Source organism: Meriones unguiculatus, chromosome 15 (genome assembly GCF_030254825.1).
Source record: "Meriones unguiculatus strain TT.TT164.6M chromosome 15, Bangor_MerUng_6.1, whole genome shotgun sequence".
In the NCBI taxonomy this organism is placed as follows: Eukaryota; Metazoa; Chordata; class Mammalia; order Rodentia; family Muridae; genus Meriones; species Meriones unguiculatus.
In genome coordinates this window covers 56735710-56753496 of record NC_083362.1, presented here as the reverse complement: position 1 = coordinate 56753496, position 17787 = coordinate 56735710, and the positions used below count along the sequence as shown (strand labels likewise).

General features: G+C 40.5%; 1 protein-coding gene across 8 annotated transcripts in view; it reads left to right on the top strand.

The window, feature by feature from the left end:
* Positions 1-1501: 1501 nt before the first annotated feature.
* The window catches only part of Ikzf2 (IKAROS family zinc finger 2), a 148204-nt gene continuing 131918 nt past the window's right edge, over positions 1502-17787 (top strand). Inside the window, exons 1-4 of one of the 8 annotated variants that reach the window (XM_060368571.1) lie at positions 1502-1830; positions 3096-3162; positions 4705-4753; positions 5506-5613. In XM_060368571.1, the coding sequence (XP_060224554.1) occupies positions 3160-3162; positions 4705-4753; positions 5506-5613 (160 nt within the window). In that variant the 5' untranslated portion in view covers positions 1502-1830; positions 3096-3159. Of the gene's footprint in view, positions 1831-2937; positions 3200-4704; positions 4754-5505; positions 5614-17787 lie in introns of those variants that run through there. The other 7 variants (XM_060368570.1, XM_060368573.1, XM_060368574.1 and 4 more) reach the window with 7 other exon arrangements.

Here is a 17787-nt window from a genome sequence, read left to right as displayed (position 1 = left end):
ATATGCTGTGGAGTCACACATGCCAATTTTCTGAATTTGCTGTCTTTTGAACTGATTAGAACGACTCCTGGGTTCTCTTTAGTTTGGCCTTTCCAAATCTAACTTTAGAGGGAGAACATTTTATTCAGATAGCTGACAAATACTGCAACTTAAAAAAACAAAAACAAAAAACAACAACAACAAAACATTATAAACCTGAGCACAAGTGATTAATCTCCCATGAAATGGTTTATCTTGTTTGCTTTATGCCATTATTTCCCATAATTAAAAAAATGAACTGAGCCTTACAAGTACAATTGGGTTAATAACAGCAATAGCTGGAATATACTTTTTAAAAGTAAAAATAAATGCATTAGACGTTGTTGGGGTATCCACTGTGTACCACTGTGAATGAATCCTCTGCTCACACCAAAATCTAAATGCTGGGCAGAGCAGTACTTAAAGATGAAAGTTGATTTTCTTTTCAATGTGTCATAACGCTTGCTTCAGCGGAAAAGGGGCAAGGGAGAAAACTCTCAGCAACTATTTCTGGGATTCTTTAAAGGAGTGGGAGGCACAGCGCCTGCTCCTCTTTCAGCATTGATTTTTCTACACAATTTGCGATACGGTTTCTCAGAAATGCTGTTTGGCAGTCCTGATAATTTCTTGTGTTTTCAAACTTAACCCGCCCAGACTACACAGTTCAGTATTTTCAGCTCCTTTCATTTTCCCTTTAATTATAGAAGTATCTATTCCCTTTTCCGCGGTCCAGAAAGATAGTAAATGCTGCTATTTGCAGAGCGAACACGCGTCTCCCCCACCCCCAATCCCCGCGCCCCCAGGACGATCCCTACGCTTTTGCCCCCAACAAACGCAAGCGCCGCGACTAACAACTTTGCGGACCCTCACGGTCCCTTTGCCTCGGGTGGATGTGGCCCACGCCGGGCCGGGCCGGGGGGTGGTGGTGGCTACAGACGGCGAGTAAACACTCTAATTTTAAACTTGCACTGGAAAGCACTTTCACCACGGGGACAGCGGCGCTCCCCGTCTCCCCCCCGGGCGCACCCGCGAGGTCCCTCTGCCCGGCTCCGGCGTCCCGGGTCCTCCCGCGTGGGGCGGGGAAAGCAGGCGCTGCCGCGCCGGAGAGAAAACTTCCCGCGGCCGACGCGAGGCTCCCCGGGGAGGGGGGTAGCCCGCGCCCGTCCCTCCCGCGCAGCCGGCGGGGAGCGGAGAGCGGGGCGGAGCCGGCGCGGGGGGCGCGCGGGGCGCGGAGGAGGCGCGGAGGAGGCGGCGGCGGGGCCGCGCGGCACTTGTCCTGTAATCGATTGCCGAGCGCGCCGAGCGGGCCGAGCGGGCGGCCGAGCACCCAGACACGCGCGCCCGCCCCGCGCGCTCGCCCGCGCGCCGGCTCCCGCGGACCCGGGGCGCTCGCGGCCGAGGCTCTCCGCCGCCCGCCCCCCTCCGCGCGCGCGTCCCCGCCGCCGCCGCCGTCCCCGCCGCCGCCGCCGCCGCCTCCTCGGCCGCCGCAGCCTTGCCCTCCGCCCGCCCGCCCGCGGGCGTCTGCGCGAGCCCGGCCGGCCGGCGGGGGAGATGTGCTCGGGCTCCGCCGGATCGGTTTCTCGGGGTTTGACCAGCTGTCCCGGGCTAACCCTGCTCCTCGCTGAAGATGGAGGAAGTAAAAACAGGATTACCCTTAGCTACAGATCCACTGCCTTAGTTTCCACCACCAACTGCAGTGCACAAACACACGTTAGGCACAGGAAGGAAAGAAAGAGAGAGAGGGAGAGGACACACTAACAGTAAACACAAACAAAAGGGTGATGGGATTATTTTACTGCATGCACTGCTGAGGTAAATCTCCGCTTGGCTTTTTTGCGTGGGGAAAGGACAGCTCTTGTTTTATTTGTCTTCTAGGTTCATAGATTATGTTATCAATGTGTGTACGGTTTGCAAAGGGGTTGAGGGTTGGGTGTGTGTGTGTGGGGGGAGTGTTTTCAAAGTTGAGTGTAATTATGTGGGATCTCGTTTAGCGGTGTGCCGTGATCGAATGACTTGTTGCTGTTAACCAGTAATAATAATGATGTAGACGCTTTTCTCTGGGGAGGGATGGGTTGTGGCTCTGATTAGGGAAATGATTTCTGTAAAGGACGCTCAGGGAATCTGGTTGAAGATGATGTCCTCTGCCTTAAATGTATCGTCCCCTCCTTGTAATCTGCTTTCTGGGATGTTAATGGATTAATCAGTTCTCATTTCTATAGCTGTCATGGATTGGGACTTGTTCTTGCTTTGTTTTAACTTGAATTCCAAGAAGAAAGATTAGATAGCCTGGCATAAATGGCAGTTGTCTAGATAGAAGGTATTATACTGTTGAATTGAGAACAAAACAAAACAAAACAAAAATAATAATAATAAAAAATTACCGGTGTGACACATGTAGAAAAGCAGCAGTTATATCGCTTTGACAGGTTCTGGTATGGGCGAAAGAGATGGAATAAAGATTTAATTTCTTCTTTTTTTTCTATTTTGCCAGAGGCCACAAAACAGTTCTGTGAAGTTGGCCTAGGTTTCTTGCTGGGTTCTGCCTGACTGTCCCTCCCCTCGTACCCCCTCCCTCCCCTTTTTTTCTTTCAGTTTTCTTGTCTTAGCTTTTGGTCGATTCTTAAGGAACCGGTGGATCAAGTTTTTTCTCTTCTTGTTAATCGCATTGCTGAAGCACTGACTGACCTCTCTCTCAGTCTCTCCCTCCCTCCCTCTCTCTCTCTCTTTTTTTTTCCTCTTTCCTGAAAGTACGTGGTGCCATTCCTGAGTGACTTTTCCTACCAGACCATCCCAAAGGGACGAGGGGGCGGGGGCGGGGAAGGAGGAGGACGAGGAGGAGGAGGAGAAGGAGGAGGAGGTTGTTGGGGGGAGTGTTCCTTCTCTCTCATTTCTTGGTTTTGTTTATCAGCCGATCTGTTTGCTGGATTCGGGCTTGGAATGACCCACCTGTAAAGTGCTTTCCCCTCCTCCTCCTCCTCGCCTTGAACTCTGCAGGGGGCTTGGCCTGGAGGGGGCCAGGGAGGGAAAAGGGGGGGGACACAAAAAACTTCTTTCTTTCTTTCTCCGTTTCTCTTCAGCCCGACATTGTCACCTCCTCTTTGAGGGGTTAGAAGAAGCTGGGATCTCCCGACAGAGCTGGAAATGGTGATGAATGTTTTTTAATCAAAGGACAATTTCTTTTGTATGTACATTTCGTTTCTCTTTCTCCCTTTTCTTTTTCTTTCTTTTCCTTCTCTGAGGGTTTAATAACCATTTCACTGATGGGGCAGACTTCTTTTGCTTCTAACTGACGCTTCTTTTTCGTCTCTGTGTTAAATGTGTACATTTTTAAAGAGATAGACTCATTTGTAAGAGCTCCGTAGAAACTGCTCCCTTTTAAACTTTAGGGATCCCTTTCTTGAAAGCCTTATGTAATCATAATTGAAAGAATTTGATAAGAGTAGAGCAGGTCGGAATTTAGCTGCTATGTAGTTACTGAGAATTTGATCTGATTATTCCATAAAGAAAGAAAAGTTTTGGGGGGTGGGAGGTGTGGGAAGGCTGGTGGTGAAGGGGAGGGGAGGGGAGGGAGAAGGGAAGTGGTTTTGGAGACAAGAAGTGAAGCTGCCTGTTTTCCAGTAAGTAATGGAGAAATTCCAGGAGCCAGGGCTAAATATACTTGGCGATCAATACAGAAATGGCTCATTGTGAATAATTTAGCTGCTGGTGCTGTGAGAGTTTTGAAACTAAAGGCAAAAAGGACCAGGGCCAAAGGAAAAAAAAATAAGTAAAAAAATCTCTTCAGGACTTGTCAGTTCTTTAACTTTTCCCCTCAAAGAATACAGTTAGATTATCGATCTTTTCATTATGTGAATCAAAGCTAGGGGGTGTCGTCTCATACAATTTACTTTTGTTTCTGGGGATTAAGTTCTGTTTTGTGTTATTCGTGCATGAAAATCATTCCTCATACTCGGGGAGGAAACGATCCCCTTGTGCACAGCCAGAAGTTTCAGAAATGTTGGAAATGAGAATGTCTTAAGTAAGCTTGGCATTGGTCCCCAGCTATAGCCAGTCAGGAAACTCAGGGTACACTGAACAGGTGCTTACACAGAATTTGGGGTAGGCTAAAACGTCACTGCAAGCCAGACAGTTGGCCAAGTGCTGCAAAAGTCTTCAGGATAAGGTCCAGCACTAAGTATTTTTGTTTTGTTTTCTTCTGTTTTGTTTGTTCTCCCCCTCCCTATGAGAACATGATGAACCAACTTGCAACAATTGTGAATAGAGCTGTCTGTATACTAGGGAAGTACTCAAACTGCAGTGCGATCTTGAGAAGTAGTGAATGGTGAAAATACTTAGATAGCAGTTGAAGTTGGCAAATTTGAGCTACACCCCACTCTGTATTTCTCCCCCCACAAACACACACACATACACACTCCCAGGTAAAACAGGTACATTTTGATTAAGAGAGTCATTCTTTCCTTACCACAGCCCATCTGACAGCACACTTATCTCCAGCAGGAATCAGATCATTTGCAGAGAGTTCAATGACTTGCAAATGAGCACGCACAGTACACTGTAGTATGTTTCTTGGGCACAGGTTGCAGGAGCAACATGGACTAACTGCTTGGGGCTTCAAACAGGTTAAGAGTTTAATGGCAGATACAGGGAGGAATCCTTGGGTTGAGGTCGTAATCTTTTGTTTTACAGCACTGCACTTTGACTATGGAAACAGACGCTATTGATGGCTACATAACATGTGAGTATTCATTTTCATTAATTTGCTGCTGGTACTAAAGTTAGCTTTGTGTTACCTGCATGTAGATTCCCGAGCCACGAGTTTTTGTTACAACTTCTCTAGTTTTATTTGCTATTCATCATTCTACCTTTTAATGAGTATGGGGAAGTAATAACAGAAGCAAAATAAGAAGGGGTTCTAGAAATTTATTACAGATCTTTAGTTTCCTGTTTTCTTGGTTTCCCTATTTAATTTAAGTTCAGGATACATCAGGCTACAGATATTTCTTCTAGTGTTGTGTGTACTAAAGATTTACTACTAGGTAACTTAATTTTTTTTCAAACACATAATATGAAAGAATTACCTTCTTAAGTTCACTTTTGGGAAAGCAAGCTGTCTTTTGAACCACCCAGCTAACATTTAAAAAAATGTTCACTTTAAGTACTTGATGTTGAAGAATTAAATTAGATTAATTTAAAAACCTTACTGTTTCACAATTATTTTGGACCTCCGGTGCTCCCTATTCCCACTGACTTGTGAGAGTGTTGTGATAATAAAGTTTGTCCGTGTTTTTTATTATGGGCTAGTTATGGTTTGTTTTGTTTTCCCATTTCATTCATTTACTATGTGTTTTATTTCCTTGTAGTTTCTGTTAAAAGAAAAGCACGTTTCTTGAGCAATCAATTCTGAGTGCCCTATGAATATAAGGCAGTTTGAATAATTAGATATTCTGTGACAATGAACAGAAACCAAAAGATGTTATTTTTTGAAAGCAGGTGACAATGAGCTTTCACCTGAAGGGGAGCATGCCAATATGGCCATTGACCTCACCTCAAGCACACCCAATGGACAGCACGCCTCACCAAGTCACATGACAAGCAGTAAGTCTTCATTTTATGTTTTTTTTTTTTTAATTCTCAAGCTAGAGATTTGGATTTCTCAGGTCTGTGGGGGTCTGCTCATTCTGTGGTGTAGCTACTGCTGTAGCTTTTGCTAAGGAAAGAACAACACAGATTTATTTCGTTCATTCTAGTATCATAAAACATGAGCCTGCTTACTAGTCTGAACTATCCCAAGGTGGCGTTTGCTAGCTGGTGCCTACCTGTACCGGGTAAGAGATATTAGGATTTGCTTATTGTTGTTTTGACTTTGAGCTTCACACCTAGATTTGTTGTTGTTTGATAAAAAAGAAAATTATGGAAATTTGTCATTTCCGAAGGACTCTTCAGGGTTATTTTTTTCTAAAAAAAAAAAAAAGTAAACAATAAGTAGAAGAAATAATTTTTTTTGCTGCCTTGGTAAAACATCAGTGACAGAATTGAAGTGTTACTTGCATTCTCAGAAAAGAAGAAAAAGCAATGTAAAAGTTTCTCCTTCAGAGGATTTGAAGCGAAATGTCACTGAAGATTGGTGAAACTCATTTGCATCCATTTCCCTAAGAAAGTGGAAAGCAGTTTGTGTTAGATTGTCCAGGAAAAAAACAAACAAACAAACAAACAAAAAAAGATTTGGAAAGATGCTTTGGACTTGCAGAAATGGCAGTTTGGGCGCTTCAGTGTTTCTGAGATGGAATGTCATCTACAATGTTGAGTGTAATAGAAAGGCAGTTGGCTGTCAGTGTGAGAGGACAAGATGCTTTCATTTGTTAAAACTGTAGTTTGTCTTTTAATTAAAATGTCTTATCAGATTAGTGAATTAAGGGCAAGTGGTCTGTCGCTGCTAATTCAAAACAACTTGTTTCCTTTGCACTCTGGGTATATGTTAGAATATTAACTAGAAAGGACGTGTTTTATGTTATATTAGCTTAACTTACGACTTTTCTATTTGGGTAATATATGAAGGAAACTTTTTTTATTTGAAGATTTAACAACTGAATAAAATCGAATAACCTATTTAATTACCAGCATATTCTTAAGTCAGTTTTGCTTATCTGAGAGAACTTTCCTTTCACAGTCTCCTATCCTGACTTAAGTTGCTGTAAAGCTATAAACGTTAGAAGTGAAAACTTCTGAATTCTAAGCAAAAGTATATGAATTACTCTAGAATTCAGTTTGTATTCTTCAAATGATTATCTTAAAATGATTTTAGCTACTGTCTTGGAATCAGATTGAATTATTTGACTTTATTTCATTTAAAAGTTTTCTTTCTTTTTATGAATGAGGAAAACTTATTCAGAAAATTTCATTCTTGAGGCAGCCTTAAAATTCCTCTATGGTGTAGAAAGGACAAATAATGATGATGTCAAGTGATTCATGCTGAATTTTATATTGTTAATCTCTTGTAATGGATCTTGTAGCACTCTTTTCTTTTGCTTATTGATTTGAGAAAAGTTATATTACTGTAATAGTATACAGATGTTTTGCATTTTAATATTTAATATTATTAGTACTTTGGTAGGCTGTCTTTATTTGTCAGAAACATTTTTTCATAAAAATGTCTACTAGGTAAGTTAGATTTATATAGAGTTTCTATTGTATTCTAGTTAATCTTTAGAGACTGTTAAAAACATTGAGTATGTACAATACAGAGTAACTGTTGACTGGACTAGCCTGCCATCTCTAGTCACCACCAGAAAATTAGGAAGAAAATGCTTGCTTGCTTAGTTGGCCCTTTGTGATCTGCTTTTCTGAGTGCTTCATTCAAAAAGGCATTTCCCTTCTCATTAAAGAAACATTGCAAAGTATAGAAATGGTTAATTTGAACAAATAAGAGTCGCCTGTCACCTCACCCCAGCTTTTCTCACCCAACAACTGTAAACTGGGTTTGGTAATTTTGTGTATGTGTGTGTGCTTAAATTTTCTGCCTGTGGCAATTCCATGTTAGTACAGTTTTTGGCTAAGTTCTACGTGTTTTTGGAGTTGCTGGTTCAATGTTTTGGCTCTCACTTCAGAGCTGTCTGTTGCATCCTCTAGGTCGCCTCTATTTACAGCATCTAGGTTACCCACTTAGGTGTTAGATGGGGAAGATACCCCGTTTTCCTCTCTGTTAGATCTTGGAGAATCATCAGCATTTTAGGTGACCAAAGCAAACACTGTCTGAGAAAGACTCTCGTCTGTTCATTAGAGCAGAAACCTAGAACTGGTCACTCAGATGTTTGAAACTTGGAATAAATTTTGTATGTGGGGGTCTGAAAATTCTCTCCTGTGTGAGACCACTTGCCTCCTTCTTCGTTTATGTATGCCTTTGACTTTGATCAATGGAAATCACATGTCCTGTGCATTAAAAGAATATCTTTAGATTTGTTTCTTTCGAAGCTGTTTCTTCCAAAGGTGGAATTAAAGTTGGGATTAGAAGTCCTAACGCTAGAGGTCAATGTGAAGACTCTTCTGATAGGATAAGATAGTGTCTGGTAACAGGAAAGAAGCATCTATGTGTAAGAGGGGAAAAATTCAATTTTAAAAGCTTAGAATAAAGTAAAAACCAACCAACAACAACGACAAAAACAAGCCTTGGCCTTTATAAACTAGCTTCCTGGCCATAGCAGCAGTAAACGCTGGAGATAAAGCACTGACTCTGCCTTCAGGAAAGGGGTCAGTGTCACTATAAGGTACCAGTCATCAGTTAAGCGGAGTCAGTGACTAGTCTAAGATGAAGGACATCTATATTCCAGCTCCCTACTACGGCCTAAAAATAATGACAGCAGCTATCGTTATTTGACAGTATTAGAATAGAGCGGGGTGTGTGTGTGTGTGTGTGTGTGTATGAATTGTTAGAGAAAGAAGAATGTTATAACGCCTGGTAGTCTTCAGTTTTAAAACCACGAGTAAGATAACCTTCAAGGAAGTAATTGATATTAGTGATCCTAACGTCTTATAATGATTCTTTCCTGTGTTTTAGCGTCATTTTCATAGAACACTTTAGACTTATTCTTCTGGAATGCGGATCTATTTGGTAGGAGGATGGGCACTGTTGCCTGAGATCATTAGTGTCCAAATTGAGTTTGCTGACAACTTTCAGTGTCAGGGATGACAGTATGTGCCTTGATGGCTACTGAAAACACACGGTGTTAAGTGAGTTTAGAAACAGAGTCTGGAAGTTTAGGATCTGAGATAGACAACTCAGAACGATATAGAAATTGTGTTTTGTGTTTTGGCCCGTGAGATGAAACCTACCTTGTGATTCAGTCTGTTTCTGGGCCAGCTCATTCCCAATTCTTGTGCCCTCGGTTCAGTATCACTTTCAAACTATTCAGTCCTTACAGCTGACTGTTTTTAACATTTAATTTTTTTAAAGAAAATTACAATAACCAACTAATGAGTATTCATGTGTACAGGCCATGGTATGCATGGTCAGGCCATGGAAGAGTTTGCCGTCCTCAGCCACTACCTTCTGCTCTGTGGATCGTGGGTATCGAACTCAGGCTTTCTGGGTTGGCAGCAAACCTTTTTGCCCCTTGAACCATCTTATCGGTCTTTGAACATTTTTTTTAAGGTTCTAAATTAATCTTTTTTTTCTTACATCTACTTTTAGGCCAAAAAATGAATTTTATTAGCAGTTATAACTTCAATGATATGCCAATACACCGTGACTTAAACATTGTTTCTATTACTTTAAGGTTCTAGGAGGGGCAGCCATGCAGTCTCTACTGCTGATCAGTCAGCTTGATGGCCGGGTGGCATGCATCGAATCAGAAGAAGTAGTAATTCTAGTTTTACAAGGCTCTCACTAATAATCAGGTCAGGGAATCTAGTTTACTCTTTTCATAGCGTTTTACATTCCTTCTTTTCATAGCTAGTTTCCATTTTTAGAACACAGTGAAGCAGACGTGTACCAGGAGTTCCATTTCTCACGTGTGAGAGTGGAGGCTGGAAGAGATCAGTTGGCCTTTTCAGTCACTTAAGAAAGACAAAATTCTCAGAGTTGGGTCATTATCTTGCGGGTTGACTAGCTAACTGGGGTCCCTGCCATGTCATCCTATGATGGTGCCTGCTGTGTCCGTTGTGGACCCGTATATTAGTGGCAAGAAGAAAAAAGAGAATTTCAGAAGTGGAGGAGTATTGGTACGTGGATGGTGCAAAGTCAGTGCTCCTGTCACGCTGCCCTCCTACGGGGTTTGTGTGGAATAGCTCAGGATGGGGTTCCCTGGCTTTCGGAGTTGTCCTCTGCCGCTTAGTTTGGCTGGCAGTCATCCTCGGCTGCATTTCCACAGGACACACCCCAGTGTAACACCAGATGAGTCTGATGGAAAGCCTAAGTCTGTTTGGCTCCTAGCAGTGATGTTCGTGTGTGTGCGGACACATGCGTGCGCGTGCACGCGCGCCCACACGTGTGCGGATATCTATTGACATTTGTTTTTCGTTGGCTAGAAAATTGAGGACAACAACACAAAGCTTTGATTTAATGCCTTCAAGCTGTCAGGGTTAAGTGTCACGACTGTCTCGGAGACAGATAGGAAAAAGTTACAAAAGGAGCAATGTGAGCAAGACTTTGCAGTTCATGAACAGCAAAACCTTTGCATTTCTTCCTGTGCCCCTCATCCAACCTCGCGACTCCATTTAGGTTGCTTAGAGGTGAGATTTAAGGTCTGTCTTTGAAAAACAAGATGACTTTTTGTAGAAAGGTTACATATCTATGTCGAACTCTGTGTTTCCGCCTCTTTTTAAGTGTTACATGATTGGTTCAGTTCACTGCCAATCGTCCCGTGAGCGGCTTTCCAGGGAGACCTCTGGGTCCAGTGCTCCTCTTTCCCTTTGATACACTGATCAATTTAGATTATTCATGTATTTTGATCTTATGATAAAATGGGAAACAAGCATCACAGTCCAAAAGTGAAGTAGTAGACGTTGCTGTTTTTTTACTTTATATAAATAAATACATAAGTACAGTAATCTGATAATACTTCCCCCTTGTGAACAGAGATTCTGAAGCTCTCCGCTTTGAAACCCTAGAAGGAATATTTAGGAATACTTGTGGATTTTGTCCTGTACAGTTCTTACCGTTGCTGCATTTCGGGGAGGTGGGCTTGTCGACGTGATTGAGGGTACTGCCACCTCTCAGAGGCTGTGCCAAATGCTTCCCATATTATCTACCCAGTCTCCACAATAACTCTCTAAGGGGAAAGAATTTCTCCATCTGGGAGCATGAACTGAACATCAGAAGGTGTGTGAGCGGTCACCACCTCATGCTAGAATTCTCGTTTCCTAAATAACTTACTACCCCGCACACACACCTTAACTGCAAAGCTCAGCATTTTACTTGACACCTGTCAGCTCCAGTTTCTTACCTGTTATTTTAGGTTAACTGAAACCTGCCTCACTGGCCTGTTGTGATGTTTAACTGAGGTAATATATGAAAGCTGCTCAGCACAGTTAGCAACACATTGTCGAATGTGATGCATGATTACTGAGGTTGTTGCTCAGAAGAGTCAATATCTTTGTTTGTTTGTTTGTTTGTTATGTAAAATGACTCACGAGGAAAAGAGATCATCTTCAGATCTAGATCTGTTTGAAATCTGTACCTATTGCTCTGTCTGTTTACTGCATGGGGCCATGGAACAGAGACAGTATCTATCATTTGTGCCCCAAAGACTGTAGTCACTAAGACTGACCAAAGACAAAGCCCCGATGGCGATTTCCATCCACTTGCTGCTCAGTTCTTTCCTAGAGCTCCCATGTAAAACTTAATCTCATTTAATGCTTCTGCATTCAGTACGATAGATTCTGTTATAAAGACTTGTTTTGTTTTCAATGATATTCAGGGGTGTGTCTGTATAGGGATAGGTCTGCACAAGTTCAGGTGCGTGCAGAGCACGGAAGAGACTGTCCGGTCCCCTGGGTCTGAAATTATAGATGGTGAGGGGTTCTGGGAACCCAATTCAGATCCCCCAACAGCAGTCTGTGTTCTTAAACACTGAGACCCCTCTCTAGCCCACAGTGCCATAAATTCTTATCTTGTAATCACTTTGTAGGCCACATTGTACATTTTTGATGTGATAGTTTGGTTGTTTGGAGTCAATTCGAAATATAATTGGTAATCTTAGACCTTTGGCATTTTGCTGTATTATTCTAGTTGATTAATTTAGCAAATGTTTGCCTGCTGTTCACAAGAAGGGGTGAGTGGAGGGGTATACTATTTTTTCCTGTGGGAAGTATACTCTGGAACAGACAGAAACTTACTGTCAGTATCATATTGTAGTAAGTGGAGTCTTGGTAGGAGGAGGTGAGAAGTCATACGATTTTATAGGGAGTGTTCTAGAGAGAAGCTGTTTGAGCTGACATGTTGTAAGTACAAAGGAGTTAGGGGAGAACTGAAAGACTTTCATTAAATGTCTACTCCCAGGGAGGGCTGAGAAATACCACACAGCATTCTGGGAAAGAGAAACAAGCAGGTTGGTATTTCTGGAGAGTCAAGTTGGTCTGTAGGAATTTGAAGCCAGAGATGGCTCTGGAGAATTAATCAAGGTAGGTCGCTGGAATATCTTGTATGACAGGAAACGTGGCATTAACTTTTACTGGAGCCCAGGGTACCAACAAAGCAGGTGACTTCAGCTTTTTGATTGACATGGATTTTAGTGTCTGTAACAGGAGGGGAGCAGGCTGTTGATGGGGAGTTGGTGCATCTTTAACAGGCTGCTGTAATGACTAAGTGACCAGCCATGAGCACTGGTGGTAGTGGGATGAAGAGAAGGAGAAGGCTGTGGGTCGCATTTTAAAGTGGACAGGACTTTGACAGCAGAGTTAAGGAGATGGAGTGTTGAGGATTGACCCTTAACTTTCTGGTGAGATTGGGGTGTGTTCTGTCAGTCAGCAAAGACAGGGAATACTTACAGCTAAGTTACTGGGAAAAAAAGTTCTAGTTTTGAATTTGGAAGGTGATAGTCAGTAAGGGACAGGGTAGATTCAAATACGAAGTCTTCATTAGTGACTACAATGCCTTTTCATTTCTATTACTTTACTCCGCTATTACTTTAACACTAGTGTTTCTTAAAATTTCACTGATCAGTAATTGTTAGAATTTTGATCAGTCGCCTTATTACCTCAGTTATCCGATTCAGTAAAAATTCTCTGTTGAAATGAATAAGCACAGGATTTGTAAACTTTTTGCTTAACGGAATCTTTTTTTGCTTTCTGTTTTCAGAAGTTAAGTTAACTTATGTAACTGATTCATTGGTTTTTCAATAAAATATCCTAGCCCTTCCATTTAAAATGTTCATGGTATATTTACTATTATAAATTATATACATACATATATATATATTCAAAAGCCATAAGCCTAACATGTGCCATAAATCCAATGTTTATACTCTATAAATTACCTTTATTCTGTAACCTGGGTCTTTCTTAATAACCACGTATTTTATAATACACGACTAATGGCTAGCTAAGTGTCAGTCAGTTCTGCTACATAGTCAAAGAATGTTAGCATTCAAATCCAGATTCTTTTTCAGAACTTTGAGATAAATATATAGATACTATATGTGTATTATACGATTTAAAAAAAAATCTATAATGTTACCTATGGAACAATGTGTTGCAACTGATACCTTAATTAACATTTTTGTTTAAAAATGTGTATTGGATAATTTGATCTAAAATTGTAATTTCCTAATATGCCATCATATTTCATATGAATATTAAACCACCTGAGACTTCCTTTATGTATAAAAGTCAGAACTCTCTAAAATGAGTATTTAATTGGTCTCGCAAACATTTATGGAGCACTTAATTTATGTGGTACGTGGCTGATGTTGAAGAATGGAAAACTACGAGGTGTTTCGAAGAGGCCGTCTTTAAGGGTTCAAGTGAATTGTATTTCATTCTGTAACGTAGGGTCTGTACTCTCCCCAACCCCAGCCGTCCGCGGCTTAATCAGATCATTTCTGTCTTGTGAACATGGGGAATGGGTAAAGGCCATTTGGTGAGAGTTACAGAGTCAAGTATTTAATGGTGCATTGTATTGAGCCTCACATAGACAGGATGCTGTCTCTGCAGCTGAAGATTTTTTGATGCAGTTTCTTCTCCTTTAAGTGGTAGTGAATTTAGGGTCCTCAGCTCTGGTTTCATCCCAAAGCTCAATAATAATAATAATAATAATAATAATAATAAATTCTTCTACTTCCTCCTCTTCTTCTCCTGCCTTCCTCAGCTAACTCAGCCAAATTCCTCTATTACCTACATAAATACATGTAATCAAGTTATAGGCAATACTTGCTGGCCTGGGATCTATTCATTTTCTTTAATATGATTTATATCTGTCTTAAATTTTTTAAATGTTGGTTATATAGCTTAACTCCATGAAGGCAATCTTAGATTGCCTGTAAAGTCTTCCTCCACTCTTACTGTCATAAATTTCTACGTGGATTCGCAGAGACGTTGGCAGATGATGTGGTCAGCAGTTTAAGAGGCTTTCATGCTGCTTTAGGTGAAGATGGGAAAGAGCTCTGATACCTGGAAAAGTTGCCTTCAGTGAGCTCAAGATTGAATGAATGAAACCAAAACATTAATTCCCTAGAACTGCTCATGTAATCTGACCATTGCAAATGAGATCCCCTCTCAAAATTACAATACTTCATGTTAGCTGTTTTAAAAGATACTGTAAATAATGAGTGCAAATTAAAGAATATTTTAAAAGCAATATTTGTATCGTAGGGCAACATCAAAGAAGTAAATCTGAGATTTCTGTAGCTATCATTGAGGACCGTGGTCATGTTTTATCTGTCTCTCTAGTCCCCGCATAGGTATGCCCTGGAGGAGGCCAGAAAACATTTATTGAATGAAAAAAGATTGCATGCCTATTTAAGGTGCTTTTGACTAAGTTGAAAGAATTTGCAATTTTGATTTCTTAGATGTTAAATAACTTACAAATCCTAATTCACCTGTGTATTCTAAGTATGTGTTTATTTTTATAATATCTCATTCTAAAAGATTTATTATCTTGAAGGCGGTCCCCAAAAGGTGATCTGTCCAGTCTACAGATCTCCTTAGGATTTCTTGTCCAATCATTTTCAGTGGGGCCCAAGATAACTGTGCTTTAAGTGCTCCCGTGAGGTCTCATCGTCTTCGCTACTATTGTGCCATCTTTACACAGAACGTTTAGAGTTTACAGATTGAATTCCATATGTAATTTTACAGGCAGCTCTCTGTCACTTATTTAAAGCTGTTTTTAGTAGCATGTACAAGATGAAATGCTTCAATTAACTTTTCTTGTGCGCTGCAGATATTTTGAAGAGCATGTAATTAATCAGTGAAAAGTCACGTTCTAATAAATTAACATTCATGGTGTCGACACCCTTGACATTTTTGTCGTTACTCTCTTATTATCATTGAAGCTGTAGATCTCCTTACACCTGACTGTATCAACTCTGCCTACTTCTTACTAAATGTAAGGCTTGGCAATGTTTTGAAGTGCTGAGGGTACTATTTTATTCTCTTTCAGTCGAATTAATGTGAAGCATTTCCAGTTAAGTTCTAAAGAGACACCATTGTTTCTGCTATAATGTATAGACTTTTTTTTTTTTACTGTGGCCATTCTCATACGGTTTCATGTTTTACTTTTATAGTTTAAAACACACATATTTTAATGCATAGTAGCTATATGCAGGAATAGTTTTCCCTATAAAATGTTTTATATGTGATCTTTTAATTAGACTTGTACAAATCTTTACCTTTTAGATGGTCAGATATTACTTGTTTCAATACGTTGATTACTGCTTACATTGAAAAGTGGCACTTATGTAGCTTATAGGACTGAGAATTTGTTTAATTGCTGATTACAAAAGACTCATCCATCTATTTCTTTTAAAAAGAATTGCTGAGATCACTTCTTTATCATCTGAAAGTAGAAAAGTAGGCCCTTTAATAGAATTTGTGACTGCTAACCAGTAGGTAGGCACTACCTAATCATTTGGGGTAGTGTTTCTAAATTCCAGCAAAAATACTGACAAATACTTTATTTTGAAATGTAGAGTGAATTCTGTTACAATGTTAAACCTTCATGAAGTATTTTAAAATAGTTGATACTGCTTATACAGACTAGGAAATGAATAGTGGTATTTGCTGTTGATCACAATTCTCAAAAGTGTGAAGAACACCGTTGTCTCAAGTTTATGATCCAATGACTGTTCAGGTTCAAGATCTGGGGAACAGAAGAAACAAAAAAATAGATGCCGGTATATCTCAGCAACATGAAGCCACAGGTTGTCTTTACACAAGTGACCACAGTAAAGCTAAATCTGTTTATGTTTTAATGAATTTGATTGGCTTTAATGTGAATAAAAGAATCAATAAATCAGAGAGCCTATTAGTAAATTAGGCAATAGATTTCATTCCATTTTACACAGGATAATGCTAGTTATCTTAAGGCATATATGTGAATGTTTGTGTAAAACCACAACCAAGAGAAAACCTTGCACTTTTTACACAGTTTTATGATTTTTGTTTGTTTGTTTGTTTGTTTGTTTTTAATACTAAAGAGGTTTGTATTCTTTGGAACTCTTATAAAGAACAAATTGTTACTTGTGCAATTAAAATAAAAATAAATTAAATTAGCTGGCCATCTTTCAAAGATGTGGAGCTGTTATGTATTAAAATGTGGAGCTGTTCTGTATGAGAGCTGATTCCATCTGGGATCCCAGGAGTTTAACCCTGAATGGCAGTGATGTTACACCAAATGGCCAGGTGCTACTGAGGGTAAATACTGAAGCTTGGGGGCATTTCTCTATACAAATCTTATCCTCATATTTACTGAAACCTATTTAAGTTATTTATGAAGTGTTTCTTTTTTATTTTTTCTTTCTTTTCTTTCCTTTCTTTTCCTCCCTCCCTCCCTCCCTCCCTCCCTCCCTTCCTTCCTTCCTTCCTTCCTTCCTTCCTTCCTTCCTTCCTTCCTTCCTTTCTTTTTTCTTTTTTTTTCTTTTCAAGATGGTTTCTCCATGTAGCTTTGACTATCCTGGAACTCACTTTGTAGACTAGGCTGACCTCAAATTCACAGCAGTTCATCTGCCTCTGCCTCCTAAGTACTGGTACTACCACCACCAGTCTGTGTAAAGTTTTTTCTTTCTTTCTTTCTTTCTTTCTTTCTTTCTTTCTTTCTTTCTTTCTTTCTTTCTTTCTTTCCCTTCCTTCCTTCCTTCCTTCCTTCCTTCCTTCCTTCCTTCCTTCCTTCCTTCCTTCCTTCCTTTCCTTCCTTCCTTCCTTCCTTCCTTCCTTCCTTTCTTTCTTTCTTTCCTTCCTTCCTTCCTTTGTTCTTTTGTTCTTTCTTTCTGTAAAGTATTTTCTTCATGACTATACTATAGTTGAATTTCCAGATATGTTGTCCTCCAAAATGTGAGTGACATTCATTCATAGATTAAGATGCTGTGCACATCAAGATGTTAAAATGATTTCTGGCAAGGACAAGGGAGAAACTGTAGCAGATAATGGTGAAAGAAGTATGAGTTGAAGGAGTCTGAATTTACATGTAGATTTTCTGTTCTGTCTCATATAGGATAAGCAAGTTTACTTTCCTATAGCAGCCTCATTATTCTTTTGCATGTCCATCAGTTTATGTCTCCATTGAGTGGTGCTTCACGTTTCTAAGTTTTATTTTTCTATTTTTATTGCGGGGGGGTGGGCATATGTGAGGATGTGAGGCCAGAGGTCAACGTCCGCTGCCTTCCTCTTTTGCTCTCTGCAGTACTGTTTGTAGACTCAGTCCTCCACGACTCAGAGATTTGACTAGACCTGGGATCTGTCTCTGTACCCTCCAGAGCTAGGGTTTCAGGAGCATGCTGCCACAACTGGCTTTTTAAAAAGTGGGTTCTAGGGATCTGAACTCAGGTCCTCATGCCTGCACAGCCAGCAGTTTACCTGCTTAGCCATCTCGCCAGACCAATATTGCTATTTTATTTATATGAGTGTGTTTAGACAGAAACTGATTTTGTACATTATCAATAGGGTACGACCAGTAAAATAAAGAGAGCACGGGGAGGGGGAGGATAATAGAAAAATCAAAGACAGCCCAGGAATCAGCGAATTCAAAAGTGAGGGAAAGAAACAACTCCACTGATAAAATAAGAGCTAGCAGACAGTCAAATGGCAAATGAAACAAGATCCTTCTGTTCCTATTCTCTCCGAAAA